Below are 15,970 nucleotides of genomic sequence, written 5' to 3'. Positions count from 1 at the left end.
CAGCAGGCCCATGTTATGGTTATGAGCAAATGGGGCTGGTTTGGCTTTTCCATCAGTGGCAATAGCTTGTCAAAGAACCTCAGCATCAGAACTTTACGCTGGCTGGGCTCAGATTTGCTATCGGTGGATGACATTTCTTTTTCTCATGTTATTAATAAGACAGCACAGCTGACTGATAAAAACAAAGATGCTCCTAGTGTGTCTTTTAGTTGCGGCCTAGTGGATGGGAGGCCTATAGTATCGGTGTGGTGGTGGAGGTCTTTCCTCCTGTGCCATAGTGCTGCCACTCTGGTGTCCAGTAGTGGCCAGCCTAATTCCAAGTAACTTCAGGCAGGTCAGTTGAGCATCAGTGGTAGGTAAGGTTTTGGAAACAATAAGCAAGGCAAAAATGGAAGAGGCAGAGAGGCTTACACTAATTAAGTAGAGCCAACATAGATTTGTAACAGGCAGACTGTGCTTAACTAATCAAATTCAAATTTTTGATGGAATAGAGAAGGTTGATGCAGGGAAGGCAATGGATGTTGTCTATAAGGATAAGATAGTGTTTGACTAAGTACATATAAAAGTTTGGTTAAAAAAAAAAAGGCCGTTGGAATAGGAGGATCAGTGTCAGGTCAGATAAAAAATTTGGTTTAAGGACAGAAAACAGCGTGTCATGATAAATAGGAACATAGGAAGTAGGAGCAGGATTAGACCATTCAGTCTCTCAAACCTGCTCTGCCATTCTAGATTGTGGCTGATCTTCTACCTCAATGCCATTTTCCCACACTATCCCCATATCACTTGATATCTTCAATATCTAGAAATCTATTGATCTGACTTGAACATACTCAATGACTGAGCCTTCACAGCACTAGAAAATTCCAGTTAGTGAAAAAATTCCTCCTCATCTCAGTTCAAAGTATTCTTCCCTTATTGCCCGCTTCTATAGTCCCAGCGCCAATGGGAACATCCTTCCTGCATTTATCCTGTCAAGCCCTGTAAGAATTCTGTATGTTTCAATGAGATCACCTCCTATTCTTCTAAACACTAGAAAATATAGGCCAGTCTCCTCAATCTCTCCTCCTAGGACAAGCCCGCCATCCCAGATGAACCTTTGTTGCACTCCCTCTATGGCAAGTACATCCTTCCTTAGGTAAGGAGACCAAAACTGTACACAATACGCCAGGTCCGGCTCACCAAGGCTCTATACAATTGTAGCATGACTACTGTACTCAAATCCTCTTGAACATAGGCACCCAATCCCTTTGGCCATCAACACTTCCCAATCTCACCATTTAGGAAATAGTCTGTGTTTCTGTTTTTCAAACCAAAGTGGATAACTTCACATTTTTCCACATTATACTCACTCTGCCATGTTCTTGCCCATTCACTTAGCCTGTCTAAATCTCTGTGAAGAAGGTATAATAATTTTCATAATTTTTTATGGTTAAGTGTAAAGTAGGTTTATGAGGGGTTGTGTTGTTGTGTGTTTGAGAGAGATTTAACTACATTCTGTAGCCAAGCAGGTTGAAGTTATCAAAGGAGGTAAGGTGTAGAAGTGTCCTTAATATATTAATGAGTAAACATGGTTGGGGTCCTAGCATGCAAAGTTTAATGGGAATTTGCATTTTTAGATAAAAAGGGTGGGGGGGGGGGGTGGGGTTTGGTTTTCAAAGGAATCTGTCTGTTTACAAACAGTCAGACAAACAAGTTAAGGAACGTGTTTATTTTCGACAGTATAGTGGCAACATGAAATGATTTATATTATGAGAAAGGTAAAGTTCCAAAGACATATGGACAATGGAAATTACACATTAAAAGGACAAGCATGTATAAAAGCGAATGAGTCTGTGTGTCAGGAAGGCATTTTAAGCTTTAACAGAAGCGTGAGAAGCCTTTAGTATTTCTGTCCACAGAAACTGAGGCTGGAAAAAGCCACTTTGAATTCTATTGTCCAGGGTATTGTGTTAACTTGCTGGATCTATTTAAAATCTACTTTTTTTTTTAAACTGTTGTCTTAATGGAGATTTAACTGGAAGCCAGATTAAAAAGGGGTTTTAGGAGTTATAACAGTGGCAATTTGTAGACCTATGTGCTTGAAATGTTTTCTTTTGTTAATAAATGTTTAATTCAGTTTTTTTTTAAATCTGAAGTCCTGGTAGACTTATTACTTCTGAATTCAGGGCACGCATCTCAAAATAAATAGAAATTGCAAAACCATTGTGATAGCATGATCAAGTTTCCCTCGTGGCTTTGACCCGCCTGGCACACATCTGCCACATCATAACAGTCCCCTTGAAGCCTCTATGCATCCTCCTTACAACTCACATTTCCACCTAGTTTTGTTTTATCAGCAAACTTGGTCTCCACATCCAAATCACTGATATAGATTGTTAATAGCTGGGGCTCAAGCTTTGACCCTTGTGATACCCCACTAGACATAGACTACCAACTTGAGAATTGCCCACTTTTTCCTATTTCAGTTTTCTGACCGTTAACCAATCCTCAATCCATGCCAGTGTGTTACCAATTCCAACTGCTCTAATTTTGTTTACTAACCTCTTGAGACCTTATTGAAAGCCTTCTGAAAATTTAAATACAGCACATTCACTAGTTACCCCTTATCTATTCTGCTAGTTGCATCGTCAAATGACTCCAACAGATTTATTAAACATGATTTCCCCATCATAAATCTATGTTGACTCTGCCCAAACCTGCCATTATTTTCTAAGTGTCCAGTTATCATGTCCTTTTTAATAAATAGATACTAGCATTTTCCCTACTACTGATGTCAAACCAATAGGTCTGTGGTTCCCTGTTTTCCCTGACTCCTTTCTGAAGGGCTGGGGGCGGGGAGCTGGTTACATTTCCTACCTTCCAATCTGCAGGAACCATTCCACAATCTACAGAATTTTGGAAGATGACCAACACTTCCACACCACTTTCCAAATTCTGGCATGTAGATCATCACATTCAGGGGATTTATCTCAACTTTTCAGTCCCAATAATTTCTGTTTTTACAAATACTAATTTACTTCAGTTCCTCATTCTCGCTAGTCCCTTAGCTCTCTTGTACTCTGGGAGGCTTTTGTAACCTCCTCTGACAGACATGGAGTGGAATTTTCCATTCTGGGGACGAAGTGCGGTGGCAGGCAGGAAAGTCAGCATGATTCCCACTGGGCAACAAGGTGGATTTTCACGACGGATCTTTACAGCTCATTCGTTATGCACCAGCGAGGAGCTTGTCACAACTCGTGGCGGGGTAGGCAATTATTCATCCATCCCACTGTTACCTCATGGTGTCAAAGGTCCTGGCGGGCACACACACACACACTGCCGGCCTGAGAGGGAGGTCGCCAGGGAGGTCAGCGCAGCAAAAGCATGAATTATCTGATGGACCCTGCCAGGGGAAGTGAACAACCTTCTCACTCAATACTCCCACTCCCATAAAGGCATTAGGCAGACTAAGGATTAGAGTCCACAGGGATGTCACACATGACCAGATGGGACATCAGCACTGCATGTCTGCCAGCCACTTTAAGATCCCCATCCTATGTTAGATCCTGCACAAATGGCATCTTCATCCCTTACTGGGAAGGGCTCAGCACACAGCAGGCATGGATGCTTCTGAGCTCCTCTTTCATCCATTGTGCTCATAGTAAATCCATCTGTCTTTATGCAGCACAAACTTGCTCATAGTCAGCGTGAGAGGCCCATGGCCAGAGTGGGTATCCTAAACCCGAGGGCATTTACATCCCAGGGAGAGCAGATTGCAGAGCCAGCTGGTGAGAACAGATAAAAGCAAAAGAACAGAGATCATTCCTGTGCAGAAGACGAGATCGGCCTCCCCAACAAGCCAGTCAGGGTCCTCCAGTATACATCACATTAAGACAATGACTGAGTGACCTATAGTGTAGGAGCCTGCCTTGTCAGTCACTAATTATCTTTCTTCTCTGTTCCAGTTACCAGCGAGAAAAAGTGGAGCAAGCACCCCAGCTCAAATGATGATGTTGAACACTCATCTGATGAAGATCTGTCACTAGGTTCACCTGCATCCTCCAACAGCACAAATACACGCAACTAGTTCTAGAGTAGGCCCGGGTTCACAATCTGTCCACAGCAGGCAGAGGCAGTGAAAGCTGAGGTCTCGAACAGTCAGACAACTGCGGGAGACCAGGCCTTTGCAGGGTCACAGTCTGATGATGAATCTCTACAATCAGCCTGGAGAGAAATGTTGGAGGTATAGAGACAGGAGGGGGGACATCAGGCAGGGTTGTTTGAGGGGGGAGTCCATCCACGTGGTCTGATGTCCTGGCTCTGGCATGCGAGCTCACTGAAGTCTCTAAGGGAAGGGTGGTGGCCGCCTTGAAGACCCTGATCTAGCGGAATGCAGAGTTTCTGCCAGATTTGCAGTTGGGCCTGCACTCCATTGCTCTAGCCATGGATGAGTTCCAGCAATGGCTAGGCAGGGGGGGGCGCGGTGGGACAGGGCATCTCAACTTCCCTCCAGGTGCCTCTATTCCTCGAGGAGTCAGGAAGGGGCCGTCAGACACACAAAGGGAGGAGGAGTGCCAACAGGACACCCTGGGAGCACCCACCCATGAGTCTCCAAGGGTGCCCTGCGTTCCAAACCCCCTCTGCCTGTGACCCCATCAACTACAGGAGGTCAGGCCAAGGAGGGTGCACATCTACCCTGGAACAGGCGGCCCTTAGTAGGCGAGGGCTCTCCAGGCCTCAAATCTCCAGAGGATGCCCACCAAAGTAATCTCAGTCAACAGGGTGTCTCCACCTCTGCTGCGAATGTCAGGGCTGCACCTAAACGTAGAAGTAGGGTAAGAAAAATTAATATATTTTGAATGTACAACAGTGGCACAGGCATTCATTCACTATATATTTTCTGCACTATTGTAAATATATTTCAGTTTTGGCCCTCTCCAAAGCACAAGTATTGAATGGCTAATCAATGTAATGCAAGGTCCTATGTTCAATCAAGGGTATCTGAATATTCCACTCCCCCACCATTATCTCCCATTTTGTTTGCCCCCCCCACCCCCAACAATTATCTCCCATCTTGCCCCTCAGCTCCATGAAGTGTCTCTCAATCTCATCAGTCAATCAATCACCTTTAGTTCCACATCAGTGACATGAACAAGGGCACTTCCTATAAGGAAATGATGGCTGGACTCAATGTGACTTCATGACTGTTGTGACACAGCAGTTGGAAAAGGCTGATATTTAAAATCCCAGAGGGAAACTTTAAACAACTGCCCTGCACACAAAACCACTTTGTTATACCCAGCACTTCTCTTTGAATGTAAATTTTCATTGTATCACCAGGCCCTTTGAACACCACCTCTTCTAATAACCAAACCCCTTTCATAATACCAATTTTATAAGTAACATAAACAATGCTTGGTGTCTCCTAGCTAGGTGTAAGATTTCACCCAATCTTTGAATGCTCTATTCAACAAAATGCAAATGTCCTCTGAGTTTACATCTCAAATCTACGATACATCAAAGCACCCAGACTAGCTAGCTTTAATCCAATTAACACAGACACACCCACAGACTAAACATCTTAAAAAAATAATTTCCAATATTATATACATCTTCATGACAATGATAATTGTTCATGGAAGGTTATCCTGATTTTCCTGCTGCTGTCGCACTGAAGTCTGTTCTTTGTGGACGTTATAAGTATTAATTATGACCTATGTTGGCATCTTTCCATGCAAGTGCGTAATACCATTGCTTTTACTTTGTAACTGTGTGGCTTTGGTAAAAGTATTATTCATTGTCAAGTTCCAAAGCCTTTCATGCCACTCTGCAGCATTATTTTGTCTCTGCTTTTAAGGCTGAACATTACTCCTTTATTAATTCCCTCTCTCCCCCTGTGTGATGCTGAGCGATGGAAGCTCACTCAACTTGGTGACATTTGAGATATCTGATAGATGGGAATGTGTGAGAGATGTCAGAGGTGCGCGTTCATCTTGATGAAGCTGTCCAAGGCACTACAGGGACTCAAAGGCTCCTTAGACAGCACCTTCCACACCCATAACCACTACCATCAAGAAGGACAAGAGAAGCAGATAGTTGGGAACACCACCACCTGGAAGTTCCCCTCCAAGTCACTCGCCATTGCGACTAGGAAATATATTGCTGTTCTTTCAATGTTGCTGGGTCAAAATTCTGGAACTCCCTTCCTAACAGCATGTGGGTGTACCTACACCACATGAACTGCAGCGGTTCAAGGCGGCAACTCACCACCACCTTCAAGGGATGGGCAATAAATGCTTGCCCAGTCAGCGAAGCCCACAAGCCCTGAATAATATATTTTAAAAATTACCAGTGAGGATGTTACTTTACGCCTGAACAACTGCCTGGCGTTGCTTAATGGAATCCCTTTGTGAGGTCACAATGCTAAATGATATGGAACTCATTGCATGACTGCGCAATCATGCATAGCAAGGAATGACCTTTGTCCATCTCACAATATCAAGAACTGCAATGGTTATGAAAGGATTGCTCTGGCACGTCTCCTGGTGCTCATCAGTATCTATGAAGGGGTTAAGTTATCATTGACTGCTGCGTCAAAAGTGACTGGGTCACATTTGTCCCAAATGCCAAGGCAATGCACGACGTAAACTTGGCTGTCTTCCAACCAAAGCAGGGTTATCAGTGTTTGTCAATAATCAGACGATGGTCCCGCAGAACGTCCTGTACAATGCTAATATAATGCAGCTTTGTGTCCATGCTGTCATGTGACAGATCACTGTGTCCTAATGTCCAGAGACACCTTGGGGTTCAATATCAAGATGCAGGAGAGATAATGCTGTCTGGACGTAGCTATGTCTTCAGACGGTCAAGCAATAACCACTGATGGATGTTTTCCCTCTTAGACCACCTTGCTAAGTTACTGTCACACTGGTAATAAATGCATCAATGCGTGCAATAGCATTGCATCTTGAAGGCTGCTGTGGCTGACATTTTTGCAACTTGGTTGAAAGGAATGCATTGTGTGTAGTTGTCTAAAGATGTGCACTAGTGGAGTGCTTACCCCATTACACAGCAACCAGAGGCTACTGCCCCTTTAAAGGGTGACCCCATCATTAGGGTTGAAGATGACTTATGTTTCTTCCATTATCATTTTGAGATTGATGACCTTTTGCGAGATGTTGAAGATGACTAATGAGGTCTTACTGTTTCCCCTGCATTGAAGTGTGAAGAGAACTACGCTTATTAACTTGTTTTCACCTTAGTTCTCCTAGAATCCTGTAGCTATAAGGTTGCCATGGGCACATCTTTCATTGTCATACTCATGCAATGGCATCATGTGGCTCTTCTGAATCCTCGCCCTATTCAAATTCATCACCTTCAACATCCTCATCAGAGAAGACATGTTCCTCTGTGTCTCCCTCTGGCAATGCATCCCCCTTGGCAGCACTAGGTTCTGTAGGGCACAGCAAACAATGATGATTTGGGACATCCTCTCTGGCGAGCACTGGACAGCTTTGCCTGATCAGTCCAAACATCTGAAAAGCATCTTTCAGAGGCCAATAATCTGCTCTATTAAGGACCTTGTAGCATTGTATCTCTCCCTCAGATGCACTCTAAACGATAGACAGGCGTCATTCGCTACGTCTTTAGGCGGTACCCCTTAAGTAAGGGGAGCCAACCCTCTTAAGCACTAAAGCCCTCAAAGTTCTGTGGCACCTGTTGGTGACAAGATGTAAGTGCCATGACAGCACCCTGGCTATCTAGCACAAACATGCATGATCTGCTTCCTGTGATCACAGATTAGTTGGACGTCGTCTATTAATGAATCTCTCAGGCTGCTGCCAGGGAGCTTTCAAGGCTACATGTGTGTAGTCAATGGTGCCCTGCACTTGTGGAAAGCCTGAGGTCACAGCAAATCCCATAGCTCTGGCAGGCTGGCTTGCTTCATCCATGCTGAACTGCACTTAATGGTGAGCTTTATTGAAAAGGTAAAGGCGGCAGCATTGCCTCCAGCCTGCATTCTCAAATCCACCTTTTTTCTGTGAATTGAGAAATTAATGTTGTTCCTGTTGATTTGTTTTCCTCCATATACAAGGCAGCTATGCATTCTCAAGCCTTTGCATTTCCCTTAGACTGCACATCAAGTACCAAGGCTACTCCTTGCTGGATAATAACATCCTGAGGACAAGTGGCAGATCCTCTCAGACTTGGAAGGCGCATTCAGAAAGAGGGTGTTCATTAGTGTCAAAAGACCAAAGTCCGAGGAGTCAGTCAGCCTTGTGGTTGTCCTCCAGTGGCATTTACAGCTATGGATACCCAGTCCTTGCACTTCTGTCCTGACTTCAAGAGTGGTGCCTTCAATGTACTGGGAAGATAGAGGCTTGTATGGCTCATGCTGCATCTGTACAGCAGGTGTGACCATTGGTTCTTGAAGCCTGCATCCATTCAGATATGCCTCTGAGAGAAGCAGATGCTTGGGAGCATATGCAGTGCAGCATCTAAACTTAATGGATTGCAGCCTGAATGCACAATGGATTGCGGCCTGAATGCACATTATTAGAAAAAGAACCAAGCTGATTCATTGTGCATATGCGACCCTTAAGTTCAGGTGAGCCATGCACTCCATGGTTTGCACAGCAAGGTTATAGGGTGCTCTTTCAATCAGCCAACATTTGCTGTGAACTCCTCCCACACGCCAAGACCCCTCTTAACCGTTTTTCTCTCTAGCTTGATTTTCGGATCGTGTCATTGGAAGGCAAGTCGAAAATGGTGCTACTAATATTCACGTAAGAGATCAGCTTTCAACCTCCCGCTCTCACCCAAGTCCCTCCCATCCTCCTTCATCCTCACTTCCTCCTAATTCCCCTTCCTGCAATCACTATCCAGCCTCCCTGTTACCCTTGAATCCATCATTATTCATGCTGATATTCCTGTTCTTCTCCCCAGACCCTTTAATGTTGATGTCCCCTCACCCTTTGTCAAGCTGATCCACATGCCACTTTGTGATCCACTTTCCAGGTCTCCCCCTCCACCATGAGACCATCCAATTCACTGCCATTAATTTTCAGCTCCCGGCTTACAGGATGCATATGCCTTCCCTAACTGTGATGGTGCCATCTGCCTCAATACGCTGCCGCTAACTCCCAAGACTAAATTCCTTCTCCCTCCCAAAGTGGAACCAACACATGCAGAGGCCTCTAACATGGTCCACACAGCCCCAGGGCAGTCTGCTTAATACGTACCCAAGCGTGGGCCTTAGCCCAGTAGAGTACTCAATATGCCCCTGACAGCGTGGCCTCAGCCGCAGGACAGTCTTGTAACTAGCCCCAGGACAGGTTTCACAACTCACTCTTGCCTCCCATGCGCCCAACATTTACAGTCGGGAAATAGACCATTCTAATTTGGAGGGGGAGTGAGTTTCCGGTCAGCAGGCCTTTTAATGAGCATTCTTGAGATGAAAATAAATGCAAATATGGCTCCTGGCAGAGATGAGTGGTAAACCTGTCCCACCTTTAACCCACCAAAGTCAGGAGAACAAGATTCCAAACTAATTTCCTGCTGGCAGAAACTGACTTTTACAATCATGCCAAATTTTGTGCCTCTGCCCGCCACATTTCTCTCAATTGACGGAAGTGGGAAATTCCACCCAGTGTATTTGTTGGTTTCTCTGCCATTTCCTTATTCCCCAGGTCTCTGCCTGAAACTGGCCTACATTTTTCTTTGCAAGAATTTTCCTTTTTACATACCATAGAAGCTTTTACAGTATATTTTCATGTTTCTCGCTAGTTTACTTTCATATTGTATTTTCTCTTCATCAGTTTCTTGGCCCCTTTTTGCTGAATTCTAAAGTGATTACCATCCTCAGGCTTACTAATTTTTGGCAACTTTATAAACCTCTTCCTTTGATCTAATACATACTAACCTCTTTTGTTAGCCTTAGTTGGATTAGTTTTGCTCTTGGGTAAATAGTTGTTTACCATGTAGAATGATAAAGCATGATGTTCTCCAAGGGTCAATGGTAGAACAAAACCAATTAATTACAACACAACAAAGATAGGCTAGTAGAGTGGACAGACAAGTAGCAGATGGAACTGAATTCAAAGAAATATGAGATGATGCATTGTGGACAATATGGGTTAAATGGCACAATTTTGAAGAGTGTGCAAGGCCAGAAGGCCAGGGGCAAGGGGTGAGTTCACATACAAACATCTCTGAACTTGGCAGGACATGTTGAGGCACTAATTAGCGAAGCATATGGGACCATGGGCTTCATAGAGGCATTGAGTAACAAAGCAGGGAAATTATGCTGAATCATTCTGAAGCTCTGGCTAGGCCCCAACTTGCCTCCAACTACATCGCATTTTGCTCATCACACTTTGGGAAGGTCTGAGGGTCCTTGACAGCTTGCAGAGAAGATGTAAGGGAAGGAAGGAGGGAGGGAGGGAGGGAGTTTAGCTACAAGGTTACTTTGAAAAGCTGGGGTTGTTCTTCCAGCAAAGGAGATTGAGGGGAGGTTTGATAGTGCTGTTAAGATTATGACAGGTTTAGATAAAGACGACAAAGTATAGCAATCTCTATTTGCTGATCAAACTAGGGAACACAAATTTAAGGTTTTGGAGATAGATGTGGGGGAAGTGAGAAAGATTCATTTATTTTTACACAGCAAGTGTGAATACCCTGGAACTCTGCCTACAAGGGTGGTGGAAGCAGAGATGATCAACCATTTCAAAACGAAATTTGATGAGAGAAACAAACTTGCAGGGCTATGGGGAATGAGCAGGGCAATGGGATTAACTGGATTGTTGTAGAGCGTCTACATGGACCCGATGTGACATAGTGACTCTATAACTTGGAACTGTGTTGTACCAAACTGTAAAATTCTATTAAGGAATGCTTAAGATCCATAAATGTTACATTACCTATACCAGATAGGGTCCTCCATATTTGATCAACACCTACAAATAGGATCCCATGGGAAAAATATATTCTGAAGGATACTATCTACTTCAGAAATTTAGAACAATCTAAACCAGGTGAACTTTCATAATGCCACTATATATAAACGAGTAGGAACCACTGTTGTGTGTGGTAGTAAAAGAATGGAAACTGTAGCATTTTCTTGTTGTATTGGTTCACCTTATAAACAGTTCCATCTCAATATTATGCCTGTTATGTTGTGGTTCTCCAACCTCTGGCCATAACCTCACAGAAACCTCAATGCTTCAGGGTTTTGCTAAAATAATGATGACATACTGGGGAAACTCACAGAAATCTTACTCATTTAAACTTAAGCTGTTTGTTCTAAAGGTAGCAATTTCTTTTGTCATAGGGTGAACTTCCTTATAACTTCTGGTGCAGTTATGGGCAGAGCAGAAGTGTGGCAGAAATTAAAAACGTAGTAAAAAAAGGGAGTAGGCCATTTGGCCTCTTGAGCCACCTCTGCTATACAACTAGATCATGACTGACCTTCTAGCTCAATGCCATTTTCCTTTGTTATCTTTAATTATCTAGAAATCTATCGATTTCTGTCTTGAACATATATAACTGAGCCTCCACATCCTTCTGGGGGATAGGGAATTCTGAAGATTCACCATGCTGAGTGAAGAAATCCTTCCTCATCTCAGTCCTGAATGACCTACCTGGGAGGTGCCAGAAGACTGGAGAACATTGGTTCCGCAATGTAAGAAAAATTGTAGAGATAAGCCAGGGAACTACAGACCAGTGAGTCTCAATTCAGTGGTAGGGAAACTATTGGGAGAAAATTCTGAAAGAGAGAATCCATCTCCACTTGGAGAGGCAAGGTTTGATCAGTGATAGTCAGCATGGCTTTGTCAGAGGGAGGTCATGCCTAACAAATTTGATTAAATTTTTTGAGGAGGTGACCAGGTATGTAGATGAGGATAGTGCAATTGATGTAGTTTATGTGGATTTCAGCAAAGTCTTTGACAAGGTCCCACATGAGAGATTTATAAGGAAGGCAAACGCACATGGGATACAGGGTAATTTGATAAGGTGGATTCAAAATTGGCTTAGTTGTAGGAGACAGAGGGTGGTTACAGAAGGTTGCTTTAGTGACCGAAAGCCAGCGTCCAGTGGCGTACCACAGGGATCTGTGCTCAGTCCCCTTTTACTCATCATCTATATAAACGATATAGATGACTACGTGGTGAGATGGCTTAGTAAGTTTGCAGATGACACAAAGATTGGCCAGGTGGTTAACAGTGAGGTTGACTATCTTGGGATACAGGAAGATATAGACTGGATGGTCAAATCACAGACTCACAGTGCAGAAGAGGCCCTTTGGCCCATAGAGTCTGCACCGAAACGTGAGAAACACCTGACCTAACTAATCCCATTTACCAGCACTTGGCCCATAGCCTTGAATGTTATGATGTGCCAAGTGCTCATGCAGGTATTTTTTAAAGGATGTGAGGCAACCCGCTTCCACCACCCTCACAGGCAGTGCATTCCAGACCATCACCAGCCTCTGGGTAAAACATTTTTCCTCACATCCCCCTAAACCTCCTGCCTCTCATCATGAATTTATGCCCCCCTGTGACTGACCCTTCAACTAAGGGGAACAGCTGCTCCCTAACCACCCTGTCCATGCCCCTCAATCTTGTACACCTTGATCAGGTCGCCCCTCAGTCTTCTCTGCTCCAATGAAAACAACCTCTCTTCATAACTTAAATGTTTCATCCCAGGCATGATAAAGGCAAGTGTCCCATATGCCTTTTTCACCACACCACTAACATGCCCATCTGCCTTCAGAGATCTATGGACACACACATCAAGGTCCCTTTGTTCCTCAGAACTTCCTAGTGCCATTGCTGTTTATTGAATACTTCCTTGTCAAATTACTCCTTCACACTTTTCAGGGTTAAATTCCTTCTGTCACTTATCTGCCCATTTGACCATCCCATCTATATCTTCCTGTAACCCAAGACACTCAACCTCACTGTTAACCACCCGGCCAATCTTTGTGTCATCCACAAACTTACTAATCCTACCCTCCCACGTAGTCATCTATGTCGTTTATATAAATGACAAATAATAGAGGACCGAGCACAGATAATTGGCAGATGGAATTTAACCCTGAAAACTGTGAGGTGATACACTTTGGTAGGAGTAATTTGACAAGGAAGTATTCAATGAACGGCATAACACTAGGAAGTTCCGAGGAACAAAGGGAGCTTGGCGTGTGTGCGCGTTAGAGGGGTGGCGAAAAAGGCATTTGAGACACTTGCATTTATCAATCGAGGCATAGATTACAAAAGTAGGGAGGTCAAGTTGGAGTTGTATAGAACCTTGGTGAGGCCACAGTTGGAGTACTGTGTGCAGTTCTGGTCACCACATTATAGGAAGGATGTGATTGCACTGGAGGGGGTGCAGAGGAGATTCACCAGGATGTTGCCTGGGATGAAACATTTAAGTTATGAAGAGAGGATAGACTTGGGTTGTTTTCGTTGGAGCAGAGAAGACTTGAGGGTCAACCTGATCGAGGTGTACAAGACTATGAGGGGCATGGACAGGGTGGATAGGGAGCAGCTGTTCCCCTTAGCTGAAGGGTCAGTCATGAGGGGAGGGAAATGAGGGGAAAAACTTCTTTATCCAGAGGGTGGTGACAGTCTGGAATGCGCTGCCTGGGAGGGTGGTGGAGACGGGTTGCTACACATCCTTTAAAAAGTGCCTGAATGAGCACTTGGCACATCATAACATTCAAGGCTATGGGCCAAGTCCTGGTAAATGGGATTAGGTAGGTAGGTCTGGTGTTTCTCATGTGTCAGTGCAGACACATGGGCCGAAGAATGTGAGATTCTGTGACTTGTGTATAATTTAGTGCCTCTTTTTAGATTAACCCATTTCGAACCAAAAGGGCTGTGCACCACTCTTTCTATTTAAGTCACTCTGGACTGGGCTCCAGGGCCTGTGTGAAACCAAGAAATGTGACTTCAATTTGGGTTTTCCCTTTGTCCTTCGCCAAGAGTAAATCCAGACACTCACTCAATAACTCTATAAAAGGCCCAGCTGAAATCAGGAGCCTAAAATGATATCATTCTACAGGTTGAGTCATCTTTTTTAGAAGAAGTTCTTGTGTCAATGTTTTTATTCTCCCCTAGATTTCTTCTATAACAAATTAGGGTTGGTAAATTTGGTGATTCAACAGTCAAAATCAGGCTGCCATATTAAATTCTTCTTAAAATAACGTTGTACCTGGGATAAGTTTTCTTCTAGCCATTGCAGCAGCTCTGTGAGATTCGTATTCTACAAATGCAAATCCGCGATTCTTAGTCTTGTCAGTGGCACTGGGGTAGACAATAACATCGACGACACCTTCGGTAACCTTCTTCATCTCCTCAAGGATTTCTTCCTTTTTTTTCTCCTTTGGAATTGCGCCAATGAACAATCTGCAGTTATCCAAGCTAACACACACACCAATAAATTTTCCAGGTCGAATTTCATAATTGTTAAGCATTTTGATTGCATTCTGAGCTTCTTCTCTTGTAGTATACATTACAAAAGCATAACCTCGATTCTCACCACTAAATTCCATCATCAGTCTAAACTCATAAATTTTCCCTGCCCGCTGGAACACAGGTACCAGTTCATCTTCATACATGTCTCGTGGAATCTTTCCTACAAAGACTTCACATCCACGAGGTGGTGGAGGACCTTCCCAACCTGTTAAAGCAGGAGATGTGTTTAATCATTTGGTACAATCAGTATCAGGTAATTAATAGATTAGGAATCATGCTATAAATAATAAAAGATACAAAGTTACAATATTAGATATAACAGATTAACTTTTAATGCCACAATTTCAAATTGAACATTTATTTGCAGCAAATCACATCTGAATAAGATCACAAAAATAGATTTACTTATAAAATTGTTTATATTAAATTCTGGCTTGCGCGTGAAACCTTTTCCTCAAATTATGTTGTCCCCTTTTCTCAGGTCAGGCACTAATTGTAATTAAACATATGGTGGGCCAGTACCCTGAGTTCTCCAAAAACTGTCCCTCATCAAGCAGCCATTAGAAAATGTACACTAAGTTCTGTCTGGGAATTTACCCAAACCCAAAGAGCTATTTATACTGTTTTATGAAGCGAACTTTTATGCAAAGGTATATCCTGAATGTACTTCTCCACACTGAACACCACTTCAAAAGAAGTGATGCACTGAGGCATCAAGAGCACAGAATGGGGGACTTTAATGCTCATCATCAACATTGGCTTAGGTGTACCATTATTGATTGAACAGTGCAATTCCTGAAGGACATATCTGCCATACTGGGGTTGTGGCATGTGGCGAGAGCACCAACTGGAGGAAAAAATTAACTTGACCTTGTATCACTATCTACCTGTTGCAGATACATGTGTCATGATTGTATTGGCAGAAGTGGCTACTGCATAGCCTGTGCGCAGGCAAAGTCACATATTTGCACTGATAACACCTTCCATCATGTTTTGTGGCACTACCATGCTTAACTGGATAGTTTCAGATCAAATCAAGCAACTCAAATCTGGGCATCCTCAATGCTGGCCAACAGAAGCAGTAGAATTGTACTCCACTGTGATCTGTAACCTCAGTCTAGCAAATCTTTCACTTTTCTGTTACCATCAAACCAAGTGCCCAGCTCTGATGCAATGAATAACCTAGGGCAGCAAGCCAGGAACATAGCCAAGCATACCCAAAGAGGCACCAACTGGTGAAACTACAACACAAGCCTGCAAACATTCTGAACTGTGGTAGCAGTATGCTTTAGAAAGAGCTAAGCAATCTCACAACCAATCAAATTAAATCTCTACATATCTGCTACATCTGCCAATTAAATCTGTTCCCTCTTGTTCTCAATTCTTCTGCTAGTGGGAACAGTATTATGTTAATACCATTTTACAATATAGAATAAAGGAACATTTGGAATTAAAAGTAATTTTCTTTCCCTTTCCACTATTTACTGGCCTAATTATTTGGCTTTCATAGGTGT

At 43.4% G+C, this 15,970-nt stretch overlaps 1 protein-coding gene across 1 annotated transcript in view; it reads right to left on the bottom strand.

Annotated features, from left to right (window-relative positions):
* The window catches only part of rbm46 (RNA binding motif protein 46), an 89,552-nt gene that overhangs the window by 47,878 nt on the left and 25,704 nt on the right, over positions 1 to 15,970 (bottom strand). Inside the window, exon 2 of the mRNA XM_041194697.1 lies at positions 14,194 to 14,661. Within this exon, the coding sequence (XP_041050631.1) occupies positions 14,194 to 14,661 (468 nt within the window). The remainder of the gene's footprint in view (positions 1 to 14,193; positions 14,662 to 15,970) is intronic.

The sequence above is a fragment of the Carcharodon carcharias genome, chromosome 1 (genome assembly GCF_017639515.1).
Source record: "Carcharodon carcharias isolate sCarCar2 chromosome 1, sCarCar2.pri, whole genome shotgun sequence".
Lineage (NCBI taxonomy): Eukaryota > Metazoa > Chordata > Chondrichthyes > Lamniformes > Lamnidae > Carcharodon > Carcharodon carcharias.
Note: the sequence above shows the minus strand (reverse complement) of the source record. Positions and strands in the feature narration are given on the sequence as shown.